Source organism: Mustela nigripes, chromosome 4 (assembly GCF_022355385.1).
Source record: "Mustela nigripes isolate SB6536 chromosome 4, MUSNIG.SB6536, whole genome shotgun sequence".
In the NCBI taxonomy this organism is placed as follows: Eukaryota; Metazoa; Chordata; class Mammalia; order Carnivora; family Mustelidae; genus Mustela; species Mustela nigripes.
Window position 1 is genome coordinate 4,818,070 of NC_081560.1, and position 27,379 is coordinate 4,845,448.

General features: G+C 42.4%; 1 protein-coding gene across 16 annotated transcripts in view; it reads left to right on the forward strand.

Moving 5' to 3' along the window:
* Positions 1-27,379, forward strand: part of KMT2C (lysine methyltransferase 2C) — a 193,685-nt gene that overhangs the window by 140,455 nt on the left and 25,851 nt on the right. For 11 of the 16 annotated variants that reach the window (XM_059396046.1, XM_059396051.1, XM_059396050.1 and 8 more), the window contains 14 exons: positions 112-144; positions 249-398; positions 3,478-3,610; positions 3,860-4,074; positions 5,898-5,971; positions 7,461-7,643; positions 8,017-9,897; positions 10,346-10,638; positions 12,125-13,962; positions 15,047-15,158; positions 18,185-18,266; positions 19,818-19,881; positions 21,799-22,031; positions 24,603-26,264. In XM_059396046.1, the coding sequence (XP_059252029.1) occupies positions 112-144; positions 249-398; positions 3,478-3,610; positions 3,860-4,074; positions 5,898-5,971; positions 7,461-7,643; positions 8,017-9,897; positions 10,346-10,638; positions 12,125-13,962; positions 15,047-15,158; positions 18,185-18,266; positions 19,818-19,881; positions 21,799-22,031; positions 24,603-26,264 (6,953 nt within the window). The remainder of the gene's footprint in view (positions 1-111; positions 145-248; positions 399-3,477; positions 3,611-3,859; positions 4,075-5,897; positions 5,972-7,460; positions 7,644-8,016; positions 9,898-10,345; positions 10,639-12,124; positions 13,963-15,046; positions 15,159-18,184; positions 18,267-19,817; positions 19,882-21,798; positions 22,032-24,602; positions 26,265-27,379) is intronic. The other 5 variants (XM_059396052.1, XM_059396061.1, XM_059396057.1 and 2 more) reach the window with 1 other exon arrangement.

Below are 27,379 nucleotides of genomic sequence, written 5' to 3' on the forward strand. Positions count from 1 at the left end.
ATGCTTCTTTATCATTGAACTTCTCTCCTGATCATTTCTGTGTCAGATGCTGTATTGTGTCAGTACGTTGACGTGGTAGTTGTTAATATTTGTGTTTCTGTTTTATCCTAGGAGCGATTCTTGGGAAGTTATATAAAATTCCAGGTACTCGTTTGTGTACTTTGAGTCTATGAAAATGGCATTCCGTGCACTTGGGCTCCGATAGTCTTTTGCTTTAATCTTACTGTCACTGTCATTCTGTGTCACAGAGCTTGGAGGGAAGGATGTCGAAGACTTGTTCACCGCTGTGCTGAGTCCTGCAGCCGCTCAGCCGGCCGCGTTTCCGCCGCCTCCCCCGCCCCCAGCGCCGCAGCTGGTGCCCATACACAGTCCGGGTACGTCACCTCTAGAAAAGTTTCGTAAGTACCCTCGTGCAGTTTCTGTGCTGTTGCTGAAGCAAATCAGCCTGTCCCTTAGAAACAAGGTATACAAACCGAAAGCAGAAAACCCTCTTTTGTGGCCATGGAACAGCACTTAGTTTGAATTTATCTCAGTCACTCCCCTACCCCCATGAACTTTCCCAGCCCTCTGGGATCTGCTTTGTGACCAGTGTTCTTTTGCTGTCTTGACTGGCAGTGGGGAGACCGCGCCCATCTGGCTCCCCTTCCGTCAGCCCTTCCTGCACACACATTTGGAGACTGACCCCCTGCACCTGGCTGCCTGGCCTCGGCTTCCCTGCCATATCCCGAGTCAGCAGATTGCCACCTGCACACATGGCCCTGTCTTTCCGTTGTGGCAGATGGCACAGCTGTGGATGCCTGTTTGGATAGTTCATGGTTTTTGGATAGTTACAGTTTTTCCTTGAGACCGTGAGCTCCTTGAAGGCTGGGGTCATATCTCTCCCCATCACTGTCTGTGCCCCCATGGAGTGTGTGCTCAGCGCATCCTTTCAGAGTAAATCTGCCACATTTTTCCAGTGTCAACTTCAGATCTCTAATTGTGTAGAAATCTGTCTTTGGTCAGTTTTCTTCTACCTACTTGTAACTAGTTGCCAGATAATCTAATTTCTCCATGTTTCTGGAGAGCTGAAATTGGATGACTTAGACTTAAAATTTGCGGAGGTACGTGAGGGAGACCAGCACCACAGGTGTGGGACTCTCCGTGGGGGTGGTTGGAGTCCCGTGGGGTGATGTGGTGCTTGGTGATGGGAGCGCAGGGTCCCGTCTCCGCACCCTGTTCTTACTGCTTCCTGCGGGTATGTTGGGCTAAGGAATTGAATGATGCTTTTCTAACCTTTACATTGTTTTTGTGTAAGTGCTGAAATATGCAAATAATTTAATGTTCTCTTGACTACCAATTTTGTGTATACATGAAAAATGTCATAATGCACATAATTAAAATATTTTAGTTTCTGCCAGTTTAGCCTCTAAACATAAATTTACCTTAATTTTTTCTAGACTAAACATGTGATTTACATTTGGATAAAATAGACTCATCATAAGTGCTTCTTGTCTTAATTGTTCCCATATGTTTCCTTAATGATTAAGAGTGCAACACTTCAGTATTTCTCTTCTCAGCATATTAAAAAACCCGTATCTCCATGTTTTCTGAAATGGAAAATAATGATTTTAGAAATCAAACCAAATCAAAGATGCTTTTTTTTGAGAGCGGGCATGTGCTCGTGGGTAGGGGAAGAGGGTAGGCGCAGAGGATGAGAGGGAGAGAGACTCTTAAGCAGCCTGCGTACCCAGCTCAGAGCCCGAAGGGGGACTCAATCTCACAGCAGCTCATGATAACCCATTTCCTAGGTGGTGGTGAGGATCCAACAGGTAATACATGCAAAGCTTTCAGAACAGTGCTTGGCATATAGGGAGATGCTTCATAAACTAGTATTATGGAAGGGTTCGATATGGTCATGTTGCGGTTAAGATAGTGCTGACATGGATCACATTGTCATTATCAATAAAGAAGCTTTTGTTTCTCTTAATTACATGAAAGACATTTGAGATTTTTCAATCAAATCTTAACACTCCTTAATGGAGCCTACTTTTCATTGAAACTGAAAATAGAGGTAACATTCTGCTTGGGATAAAAGCAGAAATGTTGTTCCCTGATCTCCTCCTTGAAGGGAACATAGATGTCCTGAGACACTTGTCACTGTTGTGTTCCAATCCAGAAGGTCCAGCTCCAGCACTTAGTAGAATAAGCCCTAGATGGGAAGTCAGATAGCTTGTAGGAAGTCCTTGGGACAGAATCCTGAAAGCCTGTGGTAATCCATCCCAGTGTCCTCCCGTAAGAACTGGAGACGTCTAAACTCGGAGTTGTTCCAGTTAGAGGGTCTGGTTTAGGTGACAGGACGTTATGCGGTTCCAGACTTGTGGGTGAGATGCGGCTCCTGGTGGTTCTTTATTCTAACGGCATGACAAAGTCCTTGTTAGGAGTTCTCTGTCATTACACCAATTGGGCCAAATATTAGCCAACTCTGTAACTGTATATCCATTTGTATAATTGATCGTTGATGTAGACATGGGTCTCCTACTGTTATTCTGGGTGTGCAACAGAGGCCATGCACTTACTACTCCAGAGTCGGTCTCTAGATTGGGAGGAGATTTCTGAAGGTACAGCCGGCTGTTGGCTGTTCCTCAATAGTTCGGACCAGCAGAGGATCATAATACTCAAAGTTGGAGTTACCTGCTTGAGGAGAGTTAGGGGATGCACATGGTGGTCTTACTACGGTTTGGCTACTAGCTGTTTAGGAAGAAGATGATTAGAGATTTGAAGCTTATAAATAAGCTGGAAGGAGAGTTAAAATGTGTGTGGGTTGAAACTGCACGCACGTGATGAAAATGAGGCCCAGAACAGAATGTATGTATTTTTAACAATGATCATCTGCTTGATAATGGTAGATGAAATATTGCTTGTTCCAAATAATTTTAGACCACATACCAGCTTAAGAATCACGGATGGTTTTTTTGTATTAACACCAACAGGGGTAAAATATAAAGAACCATCTGTTTGTAAATTTTGAATGAAGAAGAGAAAGAATATTTGATGAAATTTACTAGCATTTGCTGCAGAGTCATTCTTTCTGTGGAGCTGACACGTAAGGAGTAGCTCACCGCACACCAGGCACCGTGCTGGGAAGGCCCATCCGTTGTGACAGTGACGTCACAGAGTAGCTTCATGCTGTAGAAGCAGTAACTGACTCTTTTTTAAGAGTAGAAATCAAGCTCCAAGCCCAAGGCTGTCCAGCTCCAACACACATGCTCTCTGCAGTACACTGTGAGGAAGTAGGGAAAAGTACAAAGACCATATTGCAAAACAGTTTAACCAAAAATTACTCTTTGTGCAATATTTTAGCTTCATATTGAAATAAAAAGCCTACTTTTAAAGAGTGCTAGGAATGTTTCTTTGGAAATAATACTCAAAAATATGCTGCTTTTTTAAAAGTTATTTATGAATGATATGCCAACTGAATTGTTGTTTTCTTCTTTAAAGATGTTTTTTCCCGGATGCCACTCATGAATGGCCTTCTCGGGCCCAGCCCGCATCTCCCGCACAATTCTTTGCCTCCAGGAAGTGGCTTGGGAACTTTCTCTGCCATCACACAGTCTCCTTATGCTGATGCCAGGTATCATAGGCTTCGTTTTCCATGGAAACTTAAGTTGCAGTAACTTTTATTATAAAAATGTTAATTGGTCTATCTTACGTTGCTTTGTACTGTATAAGTGTATGTTACATATATTAGGATCTTTGCTAAAAATTATCTAACATGTTATCTACTTTGTAATAAGAAGAGGTCTTAAGGAAATTGTACTTGACCATAGTATTTAGAAAGTAATTTTATGTATATGAAGTCAAGTTATTTATTATTTCCCAGGGATAAAAATCCAGCATTTAATCCAATGGCAAGTGATCCTAACAGCTCCTGGACATCATCAGCTCCCACGGGGGAAGGAGAAAACGATACAATGTCAAACGCCCAGAGAAGTACACTGAAGTGGGAGAAGGAGGAGGCGCTGGGAGAAATGGCTACAGTAGCACCCGTTCTCTACACAAACATTAATTTCCCCAGCCTGAAGGAGGAATTCCCTGGTAATTCATGGATATAGTATTGCTGTCTGTGTTACCAGCTTTCCTGCATGTGCAGTGCCTGATTGTTTTTTTGTTACTGTAGTAGAAAGGCCGTGTATCAACACTAAATTTCATCAGGTACGACTGCATGCCATGTGAAGACCCCATAGGTGTCTAGAAAGATCTAGCATTTTCTCAGGCCTAGACCCTGTATCCCTTTGCATATTTCCTAAAAGTTAATTTCAGTTAATGAAATAATCTATTTTCCTACCCTTAGCAGTCCTAAATGTGAAACTCAGTGTTGTGTTACATGTGTAACTCTACCAAAAAAAAAAAAAAAAAAAAAAATCCAGAACAGGAACTCAACATGTAGTCAAGAGTACAGTTAGGCTCAATCAGACCCCATTCTCAGAGTCTGTGCCCAACCAAGCTAACTCAGTAGTATTTGCCCCTTTCCCCAACAGTCCAGCCTGTTTGAAAAAAGTTGGATAGTATAAAGATACCATTTTTGAAAATTCTGCTTAACCAGAGGATGAACTGTTTAGATTAATGGTATGTCATTTATAGAATATTTTTAAGCAAACATTGGTTAATTATGGTGAGTTCATGTTGCCAGACAGACCAGGATAGAAAACGTTATTTACACTCTGTCTTAGAGTTGTTTCCCTGCTACCAGCATATAATGCTTTTTAAAAAAATTTTTAAAATTTTTGTTTATTTTTATTTATTTATTTGACAGACAGAGAGCACAAGTAGGCAGAGAGTCAGGCAGAGAGAGAGGAGGAAGCAGGCTCCCCGCAGAGCAGAGAGCTGGATGTGGGGCTCGATCCCAGGACCCTGGGATCATGACCTGAGCCGAAAGCAGAGGCTTTAACCCACTGAGGCACCCAGGCAACCCAGCTTATAGCTCTTTTAAATAACCTGGGGGTTACCCAGAAGTGGATTTTCTTAAGGATGACATCTGTCTTTCAGGTGTCTTTTTGTGCTACTTTATTCATTCTGTATAGAAATAAATGCTATCTTACAGAACAATAAAAATCAGTGGTGTAGTACAGGGTTGTCTAGTAAAGGAATATACATACTTCTCAAATACTGTTTTATCCCACCTTCATTGGCTGTTTATAGATGAGCATATCTGGCTCTATTACGTCACTTTGGATCAATGTCCATAGTAGAACTATGATATTTTTTTAAGTAATTTTATTATGTGATTTTTATTATGTGATTCTAGAACCCCATGAGTTAACATGTTAAGGCTGTTGCTATGTCACCATCTTCATTGGCTTTCTTAAAACTTTTTTTTTTTAATGGCTTAATCATTTCTACATTTATCACTGTTGATTTCACCATATTTCACTTTGTTTACTGTCCTGACACTATGAATTTCATAGAAATGATTTGAAATTGTTAGTTTTCCATATGTTTGTTGTGCACAAATGCTGGTGAGATTCTTATTTATAATTATGATTACTTCTTTTGGTCAGATTAATAGACTTCTCTTGAGTACAGATATTTTATAAAACTCTTAGGTTTGGTTCTGTCTAGTAGCCTCTACATGGTTGAGGGAACGTGTTACATTTGGCTTAACTTAATCTTGGCAGCTTAGCCCATTTGATTTAAAAGCTTCCCCATTCTCTAGTGAGATGGTTAATAAGGCAACACTTCATTTAGCAGATATTTGTTTGGCCTACTCTGTGCCTGGAACTTTATGCCGCACAAAGAACTGAACTTAAGGCCACCCATTTTAGGAGAACGTAGCCAGACTAAGTTGTCTGTCAGCACCGCATGGTGATGCATCCTGACCTTGGCTCTGGAAATGTGTGTACTGTGCTTTTCTGTTGCAGACTGGACTACCAGAGTGAAGCAGATTGCCAAGCTGTGGAGAAAAGCCAGCTCACAGGAAAGAGCACCTTACGTGGTATTTACCAAAACTCCCATGTATCAGATTCTTTTTTTTTTTTTTTTTTAAGATTTTATTTAATTGTTAGAGAGAAAGAGTGCAGAAGCAGGGGGAGACGCAGGCAAAGGGAGAAGCAGGCTCCCCGCTGAGCAAGGACCCCAGTGTGGGACTCCATCCCAGGGTCCTGGGATCATGACCGGAGCCGAAGGCAGGCACTTAACTGACTGAGCCACCCAGGCATCCCTATATTAAGAATATACAATACCTAAACCTTACTTTTGTTGTCTTGGGTTAATAAAAAGATTTCCCATTGCACAATATACATCTTAATACTTGCACAATTAATAAACAGCTTTGTTTTTATAGTGATTTCCTAATTTATTATGCCTTTCATAAGCTGGCTAATTAGAACCATGATATTGAAGATTGAAATCAGTTATTTTAGGAGCATATTTAATTCGTTTCACTTTTTTAGAAAAAAGATTTTATTTATTTATTTGAGGGAGGGAGAGCTCGTACAGGGAAAAGCAGAATCCCTGCTGAGCAGAGAGCCTGATGTGGGGCTGGATCCCAGAACCCTGAGATCATGACCTGAGCTGAAGGCAGAGGCTTAACCCATTGAGCCACTCAGTTGCCCCTCATTTCACTTAAAAATAGTTTCATCTCTTCGAAAGAGTACTAATTTTTGAGGCTATGTTAGTGTGCCTCAGTTTCTTCTACAATAAGCTTTTTGTGTGTGTTAAGTTTAATGAAGATGTTTGTTTTGTGTATTTTGTAAGAGACATACCTGGAAACCTTTAAGGAGCTTTTGAAACACAACCTTTGTGAGAAATAGGATATTTTATAATACGGGTCACAGTTTAGATGGTGAATTATTTTCTCCCAAAGAGCCCGATTAAGGTTTTCAGCTTCATCCAAATCCCGGCTTCCCTTTTAAAGCTTATTAAATGGACATTATTGTTTTGAAAAATATATGCATTTATTTTCCAACTTGGCTTTCAGTGCATATATTGTTAGAGATAATGAATGTTTGGGTAAAGCAAAATAATGTTTTTGATGTGTTGGTAATGCCTTGTTTTCTTTCAACTTGACTGTGGTAAGGTAAAGGGAGAATATTTTTAGTGTTTCTCACTATTTTCTTTAATGCTAAGCTTCAAATTCCAGATTTTAGATTTTAGAGGATTGATATTTTTCTTTACTCTCAATTGGCAGGGAGGTTAATTTTTCCATTTTTGAAGGGTCCTTGAAGACTAGAATTGAAAATAACAGATTACTGGGTTCTCTAGCCTTGTGCAGACAGAGCGATAGAAACCCATCCTTCACTGAGGTGATGTGGGTTAAACATGGGGGGAGACGGGGCCATGTCCAGAGGCTTCACACGAGAGCCTGGAAGCTCTTTTCAACTCTTTAACCCAACTTCATTGTATAAAGTTTATCATAGTTTTACTTTGTTCCGTGAAACATGTTCCATTTGTTGGAATATAAGTTCCTTCTTCTTTTTCCAAAGCAAAAAGCCCGAGACAACAGAGCTGCTTTACGCATTAATAAAGTGCAGATGTCAAATGACCCGCTGAAGAGGCAGCAGCAGCAGGACAGCATCGATCCCGGTTCTCGCGTCGACTCAGACCTCTTTAAAGACCCATTGAAGCAGCGAGAATCAGAGCATGAACAGGAATGGAAATTTAGACAGGTGTGTGTTTTTGTTTTTAATCATTTGCTTCTAAATTGCATTTTTACTGTTGGAGAGGACAGCAGCTCATGCCATTATTTCAGGAGATAGTTCTTATTAGAGTAAGAAAATGAGATGAAAGTAGGCTGCCCTTCTTCAGTAAGTGGACGTTGGGAGGTCACGGAAACCTCGTGGACCATGTGCTGCGGCCCGTGCGCGCAAGCGGGATGCGATGCATGATCACAGCTCCTCTTTGGGAGTTTGTGATCTGATACAGGCCCCGTCTGGTGATGGATGGCATCAAACAAATGAATTTTCTGTCGCTTTTTTCCTCCCGTGACCATTACGTTCTTTTTCTCAACCCTGCGGTCGCTTTCTCTCTCCTGCCCCACAGCAAATGCGCCAGAAGAGCAAGCAGCAGGCCAAGATCGAAGCCACGCAGAAGCTCGAGCAGGTCAAGAACGAGCAGCAGCAGCAGCAGCAGCAGCTCGGGGCACAGCCCCTCCTGGCCCCTTCCGGCTCGGACACACCCAGCAGTGGGATGCAGAGCCCCCTGACCCCGCAGCCCGGCAACGGAAGTGTGTCTCCCGCGCATTCGTTCCATAAAGACCTGTTTGCGAAGCAGCTCCCCGGCACCCCCACCTCTGCGCCTTCGGACGACGTGTTTGTAAAACCACAGGCCCCTCCTCCGGCGGCCGCCCCGGCCCGTGTGCCCCTGCAGGAGGGCCTGCCGCAGCCTCAGGCCTGTCAGCCGGCCTCCCCGCAGGTGTTCTCGCCGGGAGCCTCTCACTCGCGACCGCCATCTCCAATGGATCCTTACGCGAAAATGGTTGGTACCCCAAGACCACCTCCTGGGGGCCATAGTTTTTCCAGAAGAAACTCTGCCACGCTGGCGGACAGCTGTGCCCCTCTGCCTTCAGTCTCTAGGCCTCCTCAGATGAGTGAAACAACAGCAAATAGGCCGTCCCCAGTCAGAGATGTATGTTCTTCCTCCACAACGAATAGTGACCCCTATGCAAAGCCTCCAGACACACCCAGACCCATGATGACAGATCAGTTTCCCAAACCCTTGGGCCTCCCCCGATCCCCCGTAGTTTCCGAGCAAACTGCAAAAGGTCCTCTCGCAGCTGGAACCAATGACCACTTTACTAAACCATCTCCGAGGACAGATGTATTTCAAAGACAGCGGATAGCTGACCCGTACACACGACCCTTGTTGACACCTGCCTCTCTTGATGGGGGTCCTGGACCTTTTAAGACTCCACTGCAGCCCCCTCCATCTGCCCAGGATCCCTATGGACCCGGGTCACAGCCACCAAGGCGATTGTCTGTTGATCCTTATGAAAGGCCTGCTTTAACACCAAGACCTGTAGATAACTTTCCTCATAACCAGTCAAGTGACCCATATAGTCAGCCTCCCCTCACCCCACATCCGGCGATGAATGAATCTTTTGCTCATCCTTCAAGGGCTTTTTCCCAGCCTGGAACCATATCAAGGCCAACATCTCAGGACCCATATTCCCAACCCCCAGGAACTCCACGACCTGTTGTAGATTCTTATTCCCAACCCTCGGGAACGTCTCGCTCCAATCCAGACCCTTACTCTCAACCTCCTGGAACCCCCCGGCCCACCACGATTGACCCTTACAGTCAGCAGCCACCAACCCCGAGGCCGTCTGCACAGGCGGACTTGTTTGTTACATCTGCGGCTAATCAGAGGCATGCGGATCCGTATGCCCATGCCCCTGGAACACCAAGACCTGGGATTTCTGTTCCTTACTCTCAGCCACCAGCAACACCAAGGCCAAGGATTTCGGAGGGTTTTACTAGGTCCTCGATGACAAGACCAGTCCTCATGCCAAATCAGGATCCTTTCCTGCAAGCAGCACAGAATCGAGGAGCAGCTTTGTCTGGCCCATTGATAAGGCCACCTGATGCATGTTCCCAAACGCCTAGGCCACCTGGACCTGGTATTTCAGACACGTTTAGCCGAGTCTCCCCATCTGCTACTCGCGACCCCTATGATCAGCCTCCAATGACTCCGAGATCTCAGTCTGACTCTTTTGGAACAAGTCAAGTCACACACGATACTGTTGATCAGTCAAGGCCTGGCTCGGAGGGGAGCTTCAGTGCGCCTTCACACTCTCCGATGACTTCTCAAAGCCAACAGTTTTCTGGTGTCTCCCATCTTCCTGGACCTGTACCCACTTCAGGAGTCACTGATACACAGAATACCGTAAATATGTCACAAGCAGAGACAGAGAAATTGAGACAGGTAAAAACGCATCCTATCTTCACAGGTGTTCTAAGTGTATTACTTGAGAAAGCTGTTCATTTCACAAACTGAGTAATTTCTACACAGATGTTAAAGTTTATCTTTGTAGAGTTTGTCATACTACAAAAGAAAAATGAAATTGGTAAAATTAATGCGGTTGAATTTGATATATTCTGCATCTTATTTTTGATCTTCATGAATTTGTATGGGAATTATTAAATATGAAAACATTCAATTTTATGATTCTTGTGTGGCGGGAAAAGGACCCAAATTATTACTTTGTTCTTATAACCTGTTGAATAGTTAAGTACATCTGGTGTTTTATCCAAGTTGTGAACACTGAGATATTTTAAGCATCACCACAGTAACATATTGGGAAGTATTTGGACTTAAACAGCCATCCGTTCATTGTCAGACGTCCCCGTGACTGTCGTTTCTTTTCCTCCAGCGGCAGAAGTTACGGGAGATCATCCTCCAGCAGCAGCAGCAGAAGAAGATGGCAGGCCGACAGGAGAAGGGGTCACAGGACCCCGCAGCGGTGCCTCACTCGGCGCCCTTGCCACGCTGGCAGCCCGAGAGCGTCAGCCAGGCTTTCAGCCGGCCTCCACCCCCCTATCCCGGGAACATCACGTCACCCGTTGTCCCTCCTCTAGGACCCAGATACGCAGTTTTCCCAAAAGATCCACGTGGCCCCTATCCTCCTGACGTTGCCAGTATGGGGATGAGGCCTCATGGATTCAGGTAATGCTTTTAATTTCATGCCGCATTTAAACTGCTAGAAGGGAATAGAAAAATCAAGTTACTGCTGAGACGCTGTTAATACTTTTTACTTTTTGATTCCTTTGAGATATAATCAGTGTTATTTTCCACTAATGAGAGGTCATGGAGTTTTCTTTTTTTAGCCTCTGGAGAACTCTGTAGACTCTTAAAACCCTCCCTCAGTTATTAAGTATGGACTGTTAGGGTTACATTGTAGCCACAGGCAAGCAGCTCATCAGTCCATCTGATCTGTAGCGTGGAGCTGCCTCTTTAGTTCGGTGAAACTTTCTGGATTGTGATGAGTGAACATTGTCCTTGTCACAAATTTTCCATTTTAATGTACTTTGTAAATAACTGTGGAGATTTCCAGATTGATGGGCTGTTTTCCTCCAGGAGCTTTTCTTGGTGAGAGAGGGTTGTACAGGAGCAGCATCGTTTCTTTGCGTGAGTGGAGGGGCAGGTACGAGGGTCCGTCCCGGACGCGGTGCAGTAGAGAGTTCTGTAGGACGTGTTTGGTTTGGTCATGGATGTTTTTCAGTCCTAGTACCCATCTCCATGATAGTCTCAGCCTGAGTTTCCTTTTTTCTTCCTCAGTTACTATTTATGCCTGTTGTTCTCTTTTATATTTACTTAAAAATTGCCTTTAACTTTTTTTAGAATGAGGTATAGTATAAATAATAAAAAGAGTCCTATAATTTATTCATCTACTAAGTTTTTACAGGTGATGCCTAGCCTTCTATATCTCTTACTGCCTCCTGTCATCATCCCTTTTAAGCAAATAGATCAGTCTTTTTGGTCATCATACCCATGCCGTTGTCTTCTCAAGGACAGAGGCCTAGAAGTCTCTCCAGTATGGGGCCCCTTGGTGGCTCAGGCATTAGGCATCTGCCTTCAGCTCAGGTCATGATCCCAGGTTCCTGGGATTGAGCCCTGCATCGGGCTGCCTGCTCAGCAGGGAGCCTGCTTCTCCCTCTCACACTCCCCCTGCTTGTGTTCCCTCTCTCACTATGTCTCCCCCTGTTGATAAATAAACAAAATCTTTAAAAAAAAAAAAAAAGTCTCTCCAGTATAATTTGTTAGACCACCTGCTTTCTTCAGGCTTCCCTCCACCCCATATCAGCCTTTCCTGATAACCTCCTTAAATAAGGAAAAAAGGGACTCTTACTCTAGTAGTATTACGCTTATTTCTGAACATTTGATTGCATCTGCTTACTGTCAGTTTATGTTGTCTTAGATTATTTGCCTTTCGAGCTCAGATGTGGTGAGCATTGTAGGGTACTTAGCAAAAATTACTTGTGTATAGATACTTTATAAGTGCTTTCTAATGTGATAATTTTGATTTGCTAAGTCGTTGTATTTGGCAACATTAATTTTGTATATGAGTTTAATCTAAAGCCGTTCCTTTTTCAACCTAACTCTAAATTCAGCATGATTCTTAATATTAACAATTTGCTTTTTTTTTTTTTAGATTTGGATTTCCAGGAGGTAGTCATGGTACCCTGTCAAGTCAAGAACGCTTCCTTGTACCTCCTCAACAAATACAAGGATCCGGGGTTCCTCCACAGCTGAGAAGATCGATATCTGTAGATATGCCAAGGCCTTTAAATAACGCACAGATGAATAATCCCGTTGGCCTTCCTCAGCATTTTCCACCACAGAGTCTGCCAGTTCAGCAGCATAACATACTGGGCCAAGCATTTATTGAACTGAGGCACAGGGCCCCTGATGGAAGGCCACGGCTGCCCTACACTGCTTCTCCCGGCAACGTCATAGAGGTACCTTCTCATCCAAGACATGGAAACTTCATTCCCCGGCCCGACTTTCCAGGCCCTAGACACACAGAGCCCTTGAGACAACCTTCTCAAGGTCTACCAACTCAGCTGCCTTTGCATCCAAATTTGGAACAAGTGCCACCATCTCAGCAAGACCAAGGTCATCCTGCCCATCCATCTTCTATGGTCATGAGGTCTCTAAGTCATCCCTTAGATGGAGAATTTTCAGAGGCCTCTTTGTCAACATCTACACCAGCGGAAACAACGTCTGATAATTTACAGATAACCACCCAATCTTCTGATAGTCTTGAAGAAAAACTTGATTCTGATGACCCATCTGTAAAGGAACTAGATGTTAAAGATCTTGAAGGGGTTGAAGTCAAAGACTTAGATGATGAAGATCTTGAAAATTTAAATCTAGATACAGAAGATGGCAAGGGAGATGAATTGGATACTTTAGGTAATTTGGAAACTAATGATCCCAACCTGGATGACCTTTTAAAGTCAGGAGAATTTGATCTCATTGCATATACAGATCCCGAACTTGACCTAGGAGATAAGAAAAGCATGTTTAATGAGGAACTAGACCTAAATGTTCCGATTGATGATAAGATAGATAATCAGTGTGTATCTATTGAACCAAAAAAAAAGGAGCAAGAAGACAAAACTGTGGTTCCTCCTGATAAACATTCTCCATGGAAAAAATCCACAAGTACCAGTGAGATAAAAACAGAAGTACTGTCTCCAAATTCTAAAGGGGAAACCAAATGTGAAAGTGAGAAAAGTGCTGAGAGTAAGGATAATGTTGACACTCCCTGCTCACAGGTTTCTGCTCACACAGACATACATGATGGAGAGAAGGCTTCCTTGCAGTCCTGTGACACAGACCTACTTGAGAAAAGAGCTAATCGAGAAACTGCTGCTTCCAACACAAGTGGTGTTCGTGGCTCCACTCAGCTGCCCGCTGAGGACGGAATCAACTCCTGCAGCATAACTGGATCAACTCCAGTTCTCTCAAGTTTACTTGCTAATGAAAAATCCGATAATGCAGACATTAGGCCATTGGGGTCTCCACCACCAAATTTGCCAGCCAGTCATGTGTCGTCACCGTCCAATCATGTGTCGAGTTTGCCACCTCCTTTGATGACACCACCTGGTCACGTTTTGGACGGTACCGTGAATTCTAATGTGGCGGTCGTCTCTAGAGTAAACCATACTTTTCCTCAGGGTGTGCAGGTAAATCCAGGATTCATTCAGGCTCAGTCAGCAGTTAATCATGGTTTTGGGACCGGAAAACCTACAAATCAAACTGTGCCTCTAACAAATCAGTCTGGTACCAGTGGCATGTCTGGACCCCAGCAGCTAATGGTCCCTCAAACATTAGCCCAGCAGAATAGAGAGAGGCCCCTCCTTCTAGAGGAACAGCCTCTGCTTCTACAGGATCTTCTGGATCAAGAGAGACAAGAACAGCAGCAGCAGAGACAGATGCAAGCCATGATTCGTCAGCGGTCCGAGCCATTCTTCCCTAATATCGGTAGGAATTCCTTGGACTTCAGTAATTGCTGTCTGTGGGCATTAGGGTGGCGTGCAGTAAGCTTCCAAGATTTCGGTCTTAAAATTACATGTGGACCAGAGCAATGAGGGTCATATTTTTGTTCCTTATTCAGCTTTAAGATGAAAGCAGTTAAAAGTTTTAGATTCCTCCCAGGGATCAAGAGATTCAAAGCTCTTGAGTTTCAGAACTTCTCACTTTTATTACTTACACTGTTGTTTAACAGAAATTAGGCTCGTCTCCTTTAGTTCCCTCTAACCATTATTACCATGTCTTTTCAGAGTCAATGAAAGATTAATTTAAAGAAATTATGATAGAAATAGACTTCTTGCTGTCTTTGGTGTACAATAAATACTTGGCAAAGTTTTTCACATAAAGCTTTTTCACTTATTTCCAATACCTTATTAATTTGGAAAACAAAAACAAAAACTGTAAAATAGCAGTGCAAATACCAGAGTTCCTCCAGCAGTAAGACTCTGCAGTCAGAGTTCACATGTCAAAGGAACGCTTCCTTCTAAACAGTAAAACTGACATTCTGTTCTATAGGCATTACCGGTTTTATCATGGGGGGAGGCATTTCTTTTTCATCTATATGCAAAGAGGTCTTTTTTTCCCAGTAACCTATCTTTATTGCAAAGGTATGCCCTCAAGAAATAGATACATTCTTCTTTTAAAAAACAATAACTAGGCTTTGTGGAATTCCGTAGTATTGGAAATAACTGCAGTTTCTTGTTCATGATGTTGCATTTGGACAAAAAGGAATTGCATTGCTTTAGGTCATGGCTGCCATCTTCCTTAAATGTGGCAAGCTTCTTGCTCTGATTTTCGCACGACTGAGGTGGGCAAGCATTATGCAAATAGAGATTATTGAGATGAGGTCAGATTCAGGATGAGGTTTTTACTCTCTTGTAATTCCTCACCCAGTACAGAAACCTGTAACAGTGATTATTATAATAAAGAATAAGAGTGTGTAAATTACATGATGTTTGTGATAGTTACATTACCTCTTAGTGTTACTTGAACCAAGTACTATGAAATAAATAACTTTAAAATATTTCTTCTTTAGATTTTGATGCAATTACAGACCCAATAATGAAAGCCAAAATGGTGGCCCTTAAAGGCATAAATAAAGTAATGGCACAAAGCAATATGGGCATGCCACCAATGGTTATGAACAGGTAGGTAAAGATGTTTCTTGTTTTTACTGTGCATCAAGAAGTACCTGAATTATTTCTAGGTCTTAGAAAAAGCATATAGTAACTCAAAAACCTGTAGCCCAGGAATGAAAATAAATACTTAAATTGATTGTGATATTGGCTGGATATGGTCAAATGTAAAATGTTTTAGGAATGTAAGGATTTAGTTTTAAGGTTAACATAATAAAACAATAGGGAAAGGTCAAACGGTTGACTTGATTAATCCAGGCATTTAAGTGTGTTCTTGTAAGTACCTTTAGAACAATCTAACTGAAGGCTGCCCGGGACAGAGCTCTTCATCCACGATGGAGGAAGATGAGACAATGAAACAGGAAAATAGAAATCGAACTGTTCTGTTGAGAAAGGAAGATAGCTTGCTTAAGCCTGTGAACATTTTTTTTTTCCATCAAAGGAACAATGCAGAGAAAAAAGTGGGACATTTCAGTAAAGATCCTCAGTGTATAAGACAACTGTGAATTCATTTCTAAAATAAAATGTCCCCAAACTGAATTTGAATCAAGAAAGAAAAAGTCAAGAGGATGGTTGAAAGTTAGCAGTTGAAGAACTTATCTTTTCACTGTTAGCAGAAAAGTGGAAATTATGCATTAAATAGGACTATAAGAGTTGGTAGACTCTGGATTTCTGAAATTAGAGTACTTCCCCCACTGAAGGTGTATTAGGTAACTGCTGGACAGTCTTTCTCAAGTTCTGTTTATGGACTGCCGTCAGAATTACGTGGTTTTTTTTTTTTAAAGTCAGGTTCTTGAATCAGAATGTCTGGAATGGTGCTGGTGTATCCATATTTTTGATGAGCACCAAGAATTATTCTGAAGTATGTTGCAATTGAGAATCTCTGTCAGTAGAGTAGACATGGGGCCTCAGTGTAGCCTAATTACCTTGTTGAAGAACTGTTTGTCACAAAACGAATTATGGATGATTATGGAACTGAATACAAAACCTACATGAATTTGAGACAAACATGTCATTTCCGGTAAACGGGGAACCCTTAAAGGTATAGTTCTTTCCAGTTGTTGAAATATTTGGAAGTGGTCAAGGAACACTGTTGAGATCAAAGCAAAAGTAGTTTCTCATGCTTTTCATTCTTACACAGCATCTATTAGCATATTTCCTCTATCACAGGGGTTTTTAAACTTTTTTGTCATGAACATTATTGACATTCTAGTGAAGCCTTTGAATTACTTCTCAACATTTGATATGCAAAACCAAAAAATGTAGTAGTATAAGGAATCAATTATATTCAAAATACAGTTATTTAAAATTACGGTGTGTGTGCTTCTTAATGCATTAACACATTTAGCAATAGGTCTAATAACTACCATTATTTCATAGTATGTAATGATGAACCTAAGTGACCAAATTAGGTACGTGTAGCAACTTTTGTTATGAAAGGAGTGCGAATTCTACTGGTGATAAAGTCATGGCACTGCTAATAATAGTGTAGTTTGCTGCTGTAGTGAAAATAGAATGAAAAGTTCATTTCATTTCAGCACTTAGTTTAAAGTAGGGACCTCAAGTTAAAAAAAAAAAAAAATAGGAGCCTCAGAATCAGACCCCTGGTCTTTCAGCATGGGCACCTCTACCAGGGAGAGACACATTGGTACGTTAGTTAATTTATAGAATATTGTTTACTTTTCTGCTAAGTGCTTTGAAGAAGAGGAGATAGTCCCTTCCTCAAGCTGGGTGCTGTGGTGACTGAGGATGATAGTGAGTGGCATTGGGATCCAGAGATCATTCCAGATCAGGGCTGTTGTGGGAACAGGAGGTTGATACATAAATTTAAAAAAAGGAAAAACTGAGTAAAAAATTAAAAAGCATGTGTTCTAAACGGTAACAGTACCTAAGTATTAATATGTAATATTTGATATTTAATTTGGAAATTATGCTTGTTATATCAAAGCATTTGGTAACTGGAGGAAGTGTTTTCATTAAAGCAGTAATGTTTCTATGAAGGTTTTATAGCTCTAATTAGAGTAAGTCACATTTTGCCAAACATTTTTATTTATTTATTGAGAGAGAAAGGGCGTGTGCTTCCGGGGGTGCGTGGGGCAGAGGGAGAGGAGGAGAGCATCATTCGCAGGCTCCAGGTGCCGCGCTGGGCTCTTATCTCATGACCGTGAGGTCATGACCTGGGCCAAAATCAAAGAGTCAGACGATTAAGGGGCCGAGCCCCGCAGGTGCCTCCAGCAGACATTTTTAACCATATAGCCTTGTTCTTGGTTAGTGACTAATTTTTGATTTGCCTTAACATGAGATACAGAAATGCACAAAAATGTATAGAACTTTTAAGTTGAGATACTTTTTTTGTTTTGAAATACAAAGTAAGCTACTAATTATTTTCTTAGAAGAATAATCGACTTAGTATATATAGTTTTTGGTGTACAGCCATAGTAATTGGGTATTTCTCTACATCACGAAATCACTGCCACAATAAGTCTGGTGTCCGTCTGTCACCGTCCAGCACTGTTAAGGTGTGAGTGACTGTGTTCTCTCTGCTTGACGCTCTCACCTCCCTGTTGCTTACTCATTCCTGTTTGGCATCTGGAAGATTGTATCTCTTCATCACCTTCACCCATTTTGTCCATTCCCCCACCCCCTGCCAATAATAATTGGGACAAGAAATAATTTTCTAAGAATGTATGTAGTAAATGAAGACTTGAATTAATTGTATTTTAAGGCGTAGTAGGTCCGATAATCGAGTGGGAAACCCCAGGAGCAGCCTAGCTGGCTTCCTGTCCCAGCCACTTGGTCCTTGGGGAAGTTAAGTAACCTCTGAATCTCCTGTCACCATGGATGGGGGGAGAGGGAGTCCACACTTCAGAGCTGTAGGGGGAGGACCCGAGGGGGGCACACAACCACGACGTGGGGCTGTCCTACGTGGCTTTGATGCCACTGCTCACTCTCCCCTGGAAGAGGAAATCGTTAAGCACTTACAAGAGTTTTCACTCTAAATGCGCGTCATTTTGATGCTTAGAACTTCCTTTTCACAGGTTCCCCTTTATGGGCCAGTCGGTGGCGGGCGCGCAGAGCGGTGAAGGCCAGCAGCGTCTCCTGCCCCCGGCAATCTCCCAGGTACTGCTGCTTGTCACTCGTCACCCGACAGGGGACACTTCCCTGGGTTTCTCACCAAACCCTACTCTTTAGAGTGAGTCCACTTTTAGGAAACAGTAGAAACCTTAAAGCATTGTCAGAGTACATTTTCGGCTCAGCAGAAATAAAGACATTTTCCTACTTTCTAAAGGAAAACCACACTGAGGTGAAAAAACAGTTTCCAGAAAGGACCTCTCTGTTTATGAGTTAGAAAGTCACTTGGAGGAAAACCAAACGCTTCAGGTTTTGGGTTTTGCTTTTATTTACTTTCAACTCTGCAAGAACATTTTCATGTCCTACATTTTGGGATTAATCCATGACACGTGGAACTGTGAAATACAGACTCAGGTCATTCTCCTTGGCTATTGGTAGTCCTGTTGTGCTCTTTAGTTCTTGGGATAACTTAGTTTTTAAAGATATTTTCCATTCATAATAATCAGATTTTTAAGTGTAATATTTAAATGTTTAGTGTCAAGCAATGTCCAGAAAAGTAGAACTGTTCATTTCATAAGGTGCTTTTTTCCCCCAAGTTATCTGCCTAGAAAAAAAAAAAGGAGAAAGCTACTTACTATATGTCTTTTGAAATTTTCTTTTTTGCTGTGACAGTTGTGCCTTACATTTACTATGCTGATAATTATATTCTTTTCATTATTAAAAGAAGAGAGAGGCACCATCTGATAACAGTGGAGAAAGCATAGACTTCATAGCGGAATTGTAAAAAAAAAAATCTCAGTTCCACTATGAATTTACTGTGCAACATTGGGCAAGTTCTTTAACCCGTTTTCTGATCTGTTAAATGTTAACCACCTGCTTTGCACTATTATAAGGATTTCATGAAGTGTTCTGGCTGCTAGTAATGTTCAGAATTGTTACCTGCTGTGCAGCTCATGTCTAACAACTTGTAACAATAAATGTTATTTTCAGAGTTAATTTTATTTATCAGAGTATTGCCAGGGAATTGTTAGGTTAATAACTATTTATTCAGTCTCCCTGGAAGAAATAAGATACTTAATTAGAAAATAAGACTAATATTTTTAATAATTGTATATTTATTTTATTATTTGTGCATGTTAGGGACAGTACTTCTTGTTTGTAAGTAACTGTGTTATAGAGTGAATTTAGTAAATTTGGAACCCATATTTATATCTTAATTACAGAAAAAGCCAGGTAGATTTCATCAAAAAGTGGGATTTTATGTGGGTCTCTAGCTAAGTACTAATGATATTTGACTTGCCCTAATATCATATTTCTGATGAGTAATCCCTCGCCTCAAACATACTTGTTTTTCAACTTAAGTCTGGAAAATAAAACAGTTCAGAGATAGCTTTAAATTTTCAGAAATTAGTTTGTCACAACGACGTTCGTTCTACTTTTTTGAAAATTCAAAGCTTTAAAGATGTCTTAGGAAATTAAGGGGGTTTTTCCTTCCATTTCTTTTTCTTTTTTTTTTTCTATTTCTTTTTTTTTTTTAAGTTTTTTCCCCCTTTAACTGAAATGTGGAATAAACCTATTTGTAAATTTTACTTATTTTAGGATGGCAGTATAACACATCAGATTTCTAGGCCTAATCCTCCAAATTTTGGTCCAGGCTTTGTCAGTAAGTATAAATCTAATAAGTTATGTGTTCTCTGGGGATTGCTTGTTTGCGCTATATTTGTGTTCTTCTTAAAAAAAATAAAAATAAAAATGGAGTTAGTGTAGATGTGTTATTTGAAGTCGAAGTGCCCTCATCTTTTATGGAACCTCACTGCCCTGTTAGACGTCTGTTCCTGAAGGCATGTATTTTCATTGCTCTTTTTCTCTGTGCATGAAGCATTCTAGTTAGAGATCAATATTTTAATACAGAAAAACCGTCTTCCCCATTCTCTTCAATATTGTTGCTGTTTTTATATACAGATTGGGCACTTTACAACCTGTAGAATTAAACCACTTCTTGTTCTAATGACTGTCTGCCTCCGTGACGAGGACACTATATGGGAACAACGAAGGGAATGTGCTTAGAAATAAGTCGGGTTAGCAGCACGGTGTGCAGGCCAGGGCTGCAGGACGCCACAGAGTCCTTTCTGGTTACCTTCAGGGGTCCCAAGGTGGTTCAGGATAGTGTTTACAGTTCTCCCCAAACTGAACCTTTCTGAAATCTTCAGACTGTTTAGCTAACTTTTTTTTCACCATTATTTTTCATTTTGCTCACCTCTGCTCTCCTGGTTCCAGAAACCAGAAAGGCTTTCCTTGCGGTAGGTCTCATTCTACCAGAAGCAGAACTTCTGAAATCTTGTGAAAAAGCCTGTTCTTGAAAAATGCCCTTCAAATTTAGTAGAATAGATTTCAAGTTCATACATGTACTGGAACTTCTGGGTTTAGGAACAAACCCAAAGTCTAACCTTTTGAAATTAACCCCTGTATTTAATCATAATTATAATTTGAGCACATATTTGCATTAAAAAGTGTACTACTATAACCAACTGGCTTTTTCTGGCTTTATTGTGCCCATTGGCATTGGTTGGATTCTTACTGTAATGACGATATTCTGTTATCATTGATGTAATTTTTCAGCTAATGTCCTTCTTGGAATTGTATTTATTCATTTCTTTGTCTTATAGTGAGTCAAAAAGGTATATCTTGAATTTTACTACCATAAGATACTTTTTTTTGTTGTTTTTTGTTTTTGTTTTTTTTTTTGTTTTTGGGTTTTGGCATCAGTGACGTAAAGTGCCCTTAAAAAATAAAGAAAGAATATTGGTACAAAATGAAGAGATACAACTATTTGGGGAGATATTTATGACAGTCATAAAAATAGAAAAGATTTTACCTGGTTAATAATAATTCCATACCTTTGCTTATTTATAGAAATATAAATTACAAAATTCATAAAAGTTACAATGTTTTTAACTTATGGATTTCCTTTATAAAACATAGACTTCATGTTGGTCCCTTCTAAGAGTTTATGTTCCCTTCCTCAAAGCTTAGGATATTTTTTCACTATTAGGAAATAGGTAAAACCTTATAAACAGGAAAATTAGCATGGGAAATGATACCTAATCCATGCATTGTTAATAGTATATACTTTTGTTTCTTCAAAACAAAACATTTCAAAAAATGTCTTAAAAAAAAAAACCCAAATATATATATTCTGTAAAGTCGAATCAATACAATACACATATAACTTAATAGATAGGCTGGTATGTGGGTTAGAGAATTTCATAATTCAGTAGTGAAAAGCATTCCATTAGATAAAAGTCTTCTGTTTTTCAAAGATTGGATTTACAGTATTTCTAAGTATGAAGTTAACACGTATGCTAAGAATATGCATTTTTGGTTTCCTCAAATAAATACTTTTCCAAAGTCTCCTATTTGATAGTTACATTATGGTCTAATATTTAGTATTATGTTTTCATGACACCCATTACAAGGTCATGGTGAAACTGCATATCCTTACAGAATGGATTTGTGTAACTTCTACATTGTTAGATCTTTTAGGAAATTAACACAGATGAATTTTTCATTTTTTGCCTAGATGATTCACAGCGTAAGCAGTATGAAGAATGGCTTCAGGAGACCCAACAGCTTCTTCAGATGCAGCAGAAATATCTTGAAGAACAAATTGGTGCACACAGAAAATCTAAGAAAGCCCTTTCAGCAAAACAACGTACTGCCAAGAAAGCGGGGCGTGAATTTCCAGAAGAAGATGCAGAACAGCTCAAGCATGTTACTGAACAGCAAAGCATGGTTCAGAAACAGCTAGAACAGGTAATTTGAAGCATTCTGGGTGTTCTTTTTCATCTGGGATGTTTTTATTATTTCTTCTCAGTATTTCGGCCTTAAAATACATAGGTATATTTTACGTAAAAGATGTATTCCTGAAAAATGAACCCCCCCTTTTTTTAGATTTTATTTATTTATTTGAGAGAGAGTACATGAGCACAAGTGGGCTGGTCGGGAAGGGCCGAGGGCAGGGGAGACGCAGGCTCCCCACTGAGCAGAGAGCTTGCTGCTGGGCTTAATTCCAGGATCACAACCTGACCCAAAGGCAGACACTTAACCCTCTGAACCGCCCAGGTGCCCCAAATGAAACCATTTTGCTTTTACCTTCCATTATAAACCAAATGCTTCCCAAAATGCTCATACTGAAATAACAGTTACGCTTAAAAAGAAGCAAAATTTAAATTTTTATTTAAAGTACAATAAGAGTGGTGTTCAAAATGGTTTAAGACCCATTCGTAGGGATTACCCAAGTGAATTAAAACTTGGGTTTGCCTAAAGACCTGTGTACAGGTATTTACAGCAGCTCAACTCACACAGTCTCCAAAAACCGGGAATAGCAGGTATCCTTCAGTGCCGAGCAGTTGAACACATTGTGATGTGTTCCTGCACTGAAGTAGGACATGGCAGTGAAAAAGAAAAGCTGGACGGACCTCAGGAGCCTCATGCCGAGGGAAGGACCTAACCTCAGAGGGTTAGGTACACATTCCACTTACAGAACATTCTTGACGTGGCAGAATGACAAGGATGGACAATGTTCAGTGATTGCTGGGGCTTAGGGTTGGAAGGAGGGTCTGACTCTATAGGGGTGACATGACATTTTTTGGGGTGAAAGAACTCTTCTGAATCTTGACTGGGTGATGCCTACGCTAATCTCTGTGTGATAAAGCTCATAGAATTGTACACCCAAGAAAATCTGTATTTCTTTTGCCAATTTTAATTTTTTAAAGAAAAATGAGAAGTAATCCAAATATATTTTTTAAATTTTATTTATTCATTTGACAGAGACCACAAGAGCAGCAGGTAGAGCTATAAGGGGGGGAAGCAGGCTCCCTGCTGAGCAGAGAGCCCAATGTGGGGTTCGATCCCAAGACCCTGAGATCATGACCTGAGCTGAAGGTAGAGGCTTAACCCACTGAGCTATTCAGGCACCCTGATCCAAGTGTTAAGAGTAGAAAAGGAGGAATCCAGGGTAGACTGACGTAATAAGCTTGGAGTGCTGCCAGCGTACCGAGCACTCGGGTGAACACATTCCCATACGTTGTCTTACTAACCTTCTCTCCAACTTTCTGAAGAAGCTGGTATTGTCACCATTTTACACCAGAGTCTCTTGAGTGATCACAGTGGTGGGGACATGTGGGCTTCTAACTGATTACTGGGGTAGGGTTTTTTTGGCTCAGGTGTCTCATCTCCAAGCGATAGCTACCACAATTACGTACCAACAGTAAGGTGACTGTAATATAAACCCTGTTGTTTAAAACTAGGACAGTTCTGGAATGAGACAGTTCTTTCTAAATTTACTCTGTGGGTCCATGTTTGTTGCAAATAAAGTTCTTTTAATGATAGGTATTTCTTATAAAGTAATTTCAGCACTTTTATTGCCTCCGGCGTCTTTCTACACATTTCCTCATCATGAGAGCCTGGCTTTTGCGTATCCATGGATCAAATCCTATTTAGAAGCTAATACTGTCCTTGGAAAATGGAACACATTGTCTGTGTATAGTTGCCACCAATCCAGTGCGATCTCATTAAGATAAGCAACTGATAACAATATTAAAAATATTTTAAGATGTCATGGGGAAAGGTGTGGATGACCCCCTTTCTGTATTCCTGGTGCTGTTCTGGGTATTTTCTGTGTACTCCCTGCTGCTTCCTCAGTCCCTCCGGCCAGGCACCTGGTCAGGAAAGAAGGAGTTATACAGCTGCTGGAGACCCAGCAAAACCATTATGTGCAGAGAACATGCTAGTCTGTTTGAGAAACTGAAGAAAATAAGCTTAAAAACATGAGAACTGCTGGGCTCGGTTCCCTCTGTAATAGGCATCCTGGGTAGCACCAGGCATCATGTCCCCCCTTAGGAGGACACAGGTTGCATCTTTACTGAGACTGGTCCGTAGCATCTGGAACATCGTGATGGCGTAAGGGTTTTTGGAATGTATTAATTGGACACAAGTCAGTCATTATATTAGTAGCGGATTAGGAGCTTTTCAAAATATTACCTCAGAGTTTTTTTTTTGTTTGTTTGTTTGTTTTTTTTGTTTTTTTTTTTTTAGAAGTTACAATTTGAGTATGTGATCCCTTAAATTGGAAGAGTTCCACCCATGCAGCCTTTCTGATGCGGGGCAGGATCACGTACTCAAATTGTAACTTCTAAAAAGAACTCTGAGGTAATATTGATCCTGTTTTTTTTTGTGATTTTTGGCCACTGCCTAAGCAAAATAAAATACTTCTGCCTCTGCAAGATGCGCTTTATACATAACCCCACCGTAGGCGCCAGCCAGCGAGCGCGTTTGACCCTGCGGTGTAGATACACGAGTAAGCCTGACTTCCTGTGCTTCCAGATCCGCAAGCAGCAGAAGGAGCACGCGGAGCTGATCGAGGACTACCGCATCAAGCAGCAGCAGCAGCAGCAGCAGCAGTGCGCCATGGCCCCGCCTCCCGGGCCGCCGCTCGTCCCGGGCGCTGCCCCGCCTGCGCTGAGCCAGCCCGGCTTCCCCATGGTGCCACAGCCACTGCCGCACGCAGCGGTCATTTCGGGCCACGCTAGCCCTGCTAGAATTCCTGGCTTGCCGGGGTGGCAGCCTCCCAGTGCTGCCGCCCACCTGCCCCTTAATCCCGCAAGGATGCAGCCTCCCGTCGCCCAGTTACCAATACGAACTTGCACACCGGCCCCGGGGCCGGCGCCCGGGGCGAATCCACAGAGTGGACCGCCACCGCGGGTGGAGTTTGATGACAATAACCCGTTCAGTGAAAGCTTCCAGGAACGGGAACGGAAGGAACGTTTGCGAGAACAGCAGGAAAGACAACGAATCCAGCTCATGCAGGAGGTAGACAGGCAGAGGGCTCTGCAGCAGGGCGGGGTGCAGCCTCACGGCCCGCTGCGCTCCCAGATGCCGTTCTTCGGTTCCGACCTGCCCTGTGACTTCCCCCCGCCTCCCAGGCCCCATCAGCAGTCCCCACAGCACCAGCAGCCGATGGGGCCGGGCTCGCAGCCGCAGAGCGTGCCGCCGGCACCCATGAACTCCCCTCCCGCTCAGACTTTCCTGCAAACCGCTGAGCGAAGGCAGGTGGGACCGCCCCCCTTCGTTCCTGATTCACCCTCAGTACCTGGCGGAAGCCCGAATTTCCATGCTGTCAAGCAGGTGCACGGAGGGCTTCCCGGGGCCGGCTTCCCGCAGTCCCCCGTGCGGCCTCCGTTCCCACCTGCCCTCCCTGCGGCCCCTGCGGTGGCTAACAGCAGTCTCCCTTGCGGCCAAGACCCTGCCGCCACCCATGGACAGAGTTACCCGGGGTCGGCCCAGTCTCTCATCCAGTTGTATTCCGACATAATCCCCGAAGAAAAAGGGAAAAAGAAAAGAACAAGAAAGAAGAAGAAAGACGAGGATGTGGAATCCACCAGGGCGCCGTCCACCCCCCACTCCGACATAACGGCCCCACCGACCCCGAGTGTCTCAGAAACTACCTCCACGCCCACGGTGAGCACGCCCAGCGAGCCGCCGCCGCAGCCCGACCCGGACTCGGCCGAGCCCGGCCGCCCGTCGACTCCGGGCACGGCGGCCGGCCAGCAGGGCGTGGAGTTGGAAAGCAAACTGCCCCACGGGGACTTACCGCAGGGAACCCCAAATCCGCAGACGTGTGCCAACCTGGAGGCAGAGAAGCTCTCCGTGGAACTCCCTGCCGCCGCCGAGGAGGCCACACCAGAGTCGGCTCAGCCGCTGCAGCAGTGCCCGGGCCAGGACGGGCCTGAGCCGGGGGAGCAGACAGGGAGGAAGGCCGAGGAGAGAGCGGCGGCCGGGCCCGTCTCCTCGGGGCAGAGTCCTCCCCAGTCTGCTGGGGCCCCTGCTGCCAAGGGGGAGTCGGGCAATGAACTTCTGAAACATCTGCTGAAAAATAAAAAATCATCTTCCCTGTTAAGTCAAAAACCTGAAGGCAGCTTTTGTTCTGAAGAAGACTGTACAAAGGATAACAAACCAGTTGAGAGGCAGAACCCAGTCGAAGGATTGGTAAGTGTGTTCCCTAAAAGCCACAAATCCCGTTTGCTGTTTGTTTTCAGTTCTAGCCGCAGCAGATCGGTGCCAGCCACGATACTAATTTCAACAAGGCTTTGCAACTTTTTACTCTAAAAGACAAACTTTAATTTTGTTGTTTATACTTCTGAGGAGCCCATGTTTTGACTCCCACCCTTACACCATTTTAAGTAATAATTTGCTTGCTTTTTATTCAGAAATCAAAGACATGTACTAGTAATGCATTTCATATGTGACATGTGGCTGTCAGCTGATGGTCACTGCATTGAGATGATCTAACTAACTGAAGCAAAAAGTGAACGTCTGTATCTTTATTGCAAATAAGTATGCAATTTCCATTAACATCTTTGGAATGCAGAGGATAGCTCTGCACCCATTCATACCCATGGGGACTCTCAGGGCTCTCAGGGTAACCCGTTTTGGGAATCAATTGTGTTACAATGTATTAATACTTAGTTTTATACAAATGGAATCTTACATTATTTTAAGTTACTATTTTATCTTTATAGTTTCCCATGTATTACTGTTCTGCCCTTTTTAACATACAAAACACTGAGTTTGCCTTTTTTTTTTTTTTTTTTTTTTTTTTAAATGGATGAAGAGGTACTTTCTAAATATACCTATACAGGATTCCATGCCCTGCATTTCCCTGAACTGCCTTAAGCTCTCAGCCAGGCTGGGTTTCCCAGGTTGCAGGAGCTGCTCTGCTCCCGCGCTCTCACTTCCTTGCCATCCAGAAGCCGCAGTGCCATTGCTGCGTCGTTCATAAAGCTTTCCCTATAACGCTTCTCATTGGGATTTGACAATTTTCATTTCTTTTTTTTTTTTTTTTTAATAAAGATTTTATTTATTTTTTTGACACAGAGAGAGAGAGAGAGATCCCAAGCAGGCAGAGAGGCAGGCAAAGAGAGAGGAAGGGAAGCAGGCTCCCTGCTGAGCAGAGAGACCGATGCGGGACTCGATCCCAGGACGCTGGGATCATGACCTGAGCTGAAGGCAGAGACTTTAACCCACTGGGTCACCCAGGCACCCCTACAATTTTCAATTCTTTTTTTTTTTTTTTAAAGATTTTATTTATTTATTTGACAGAG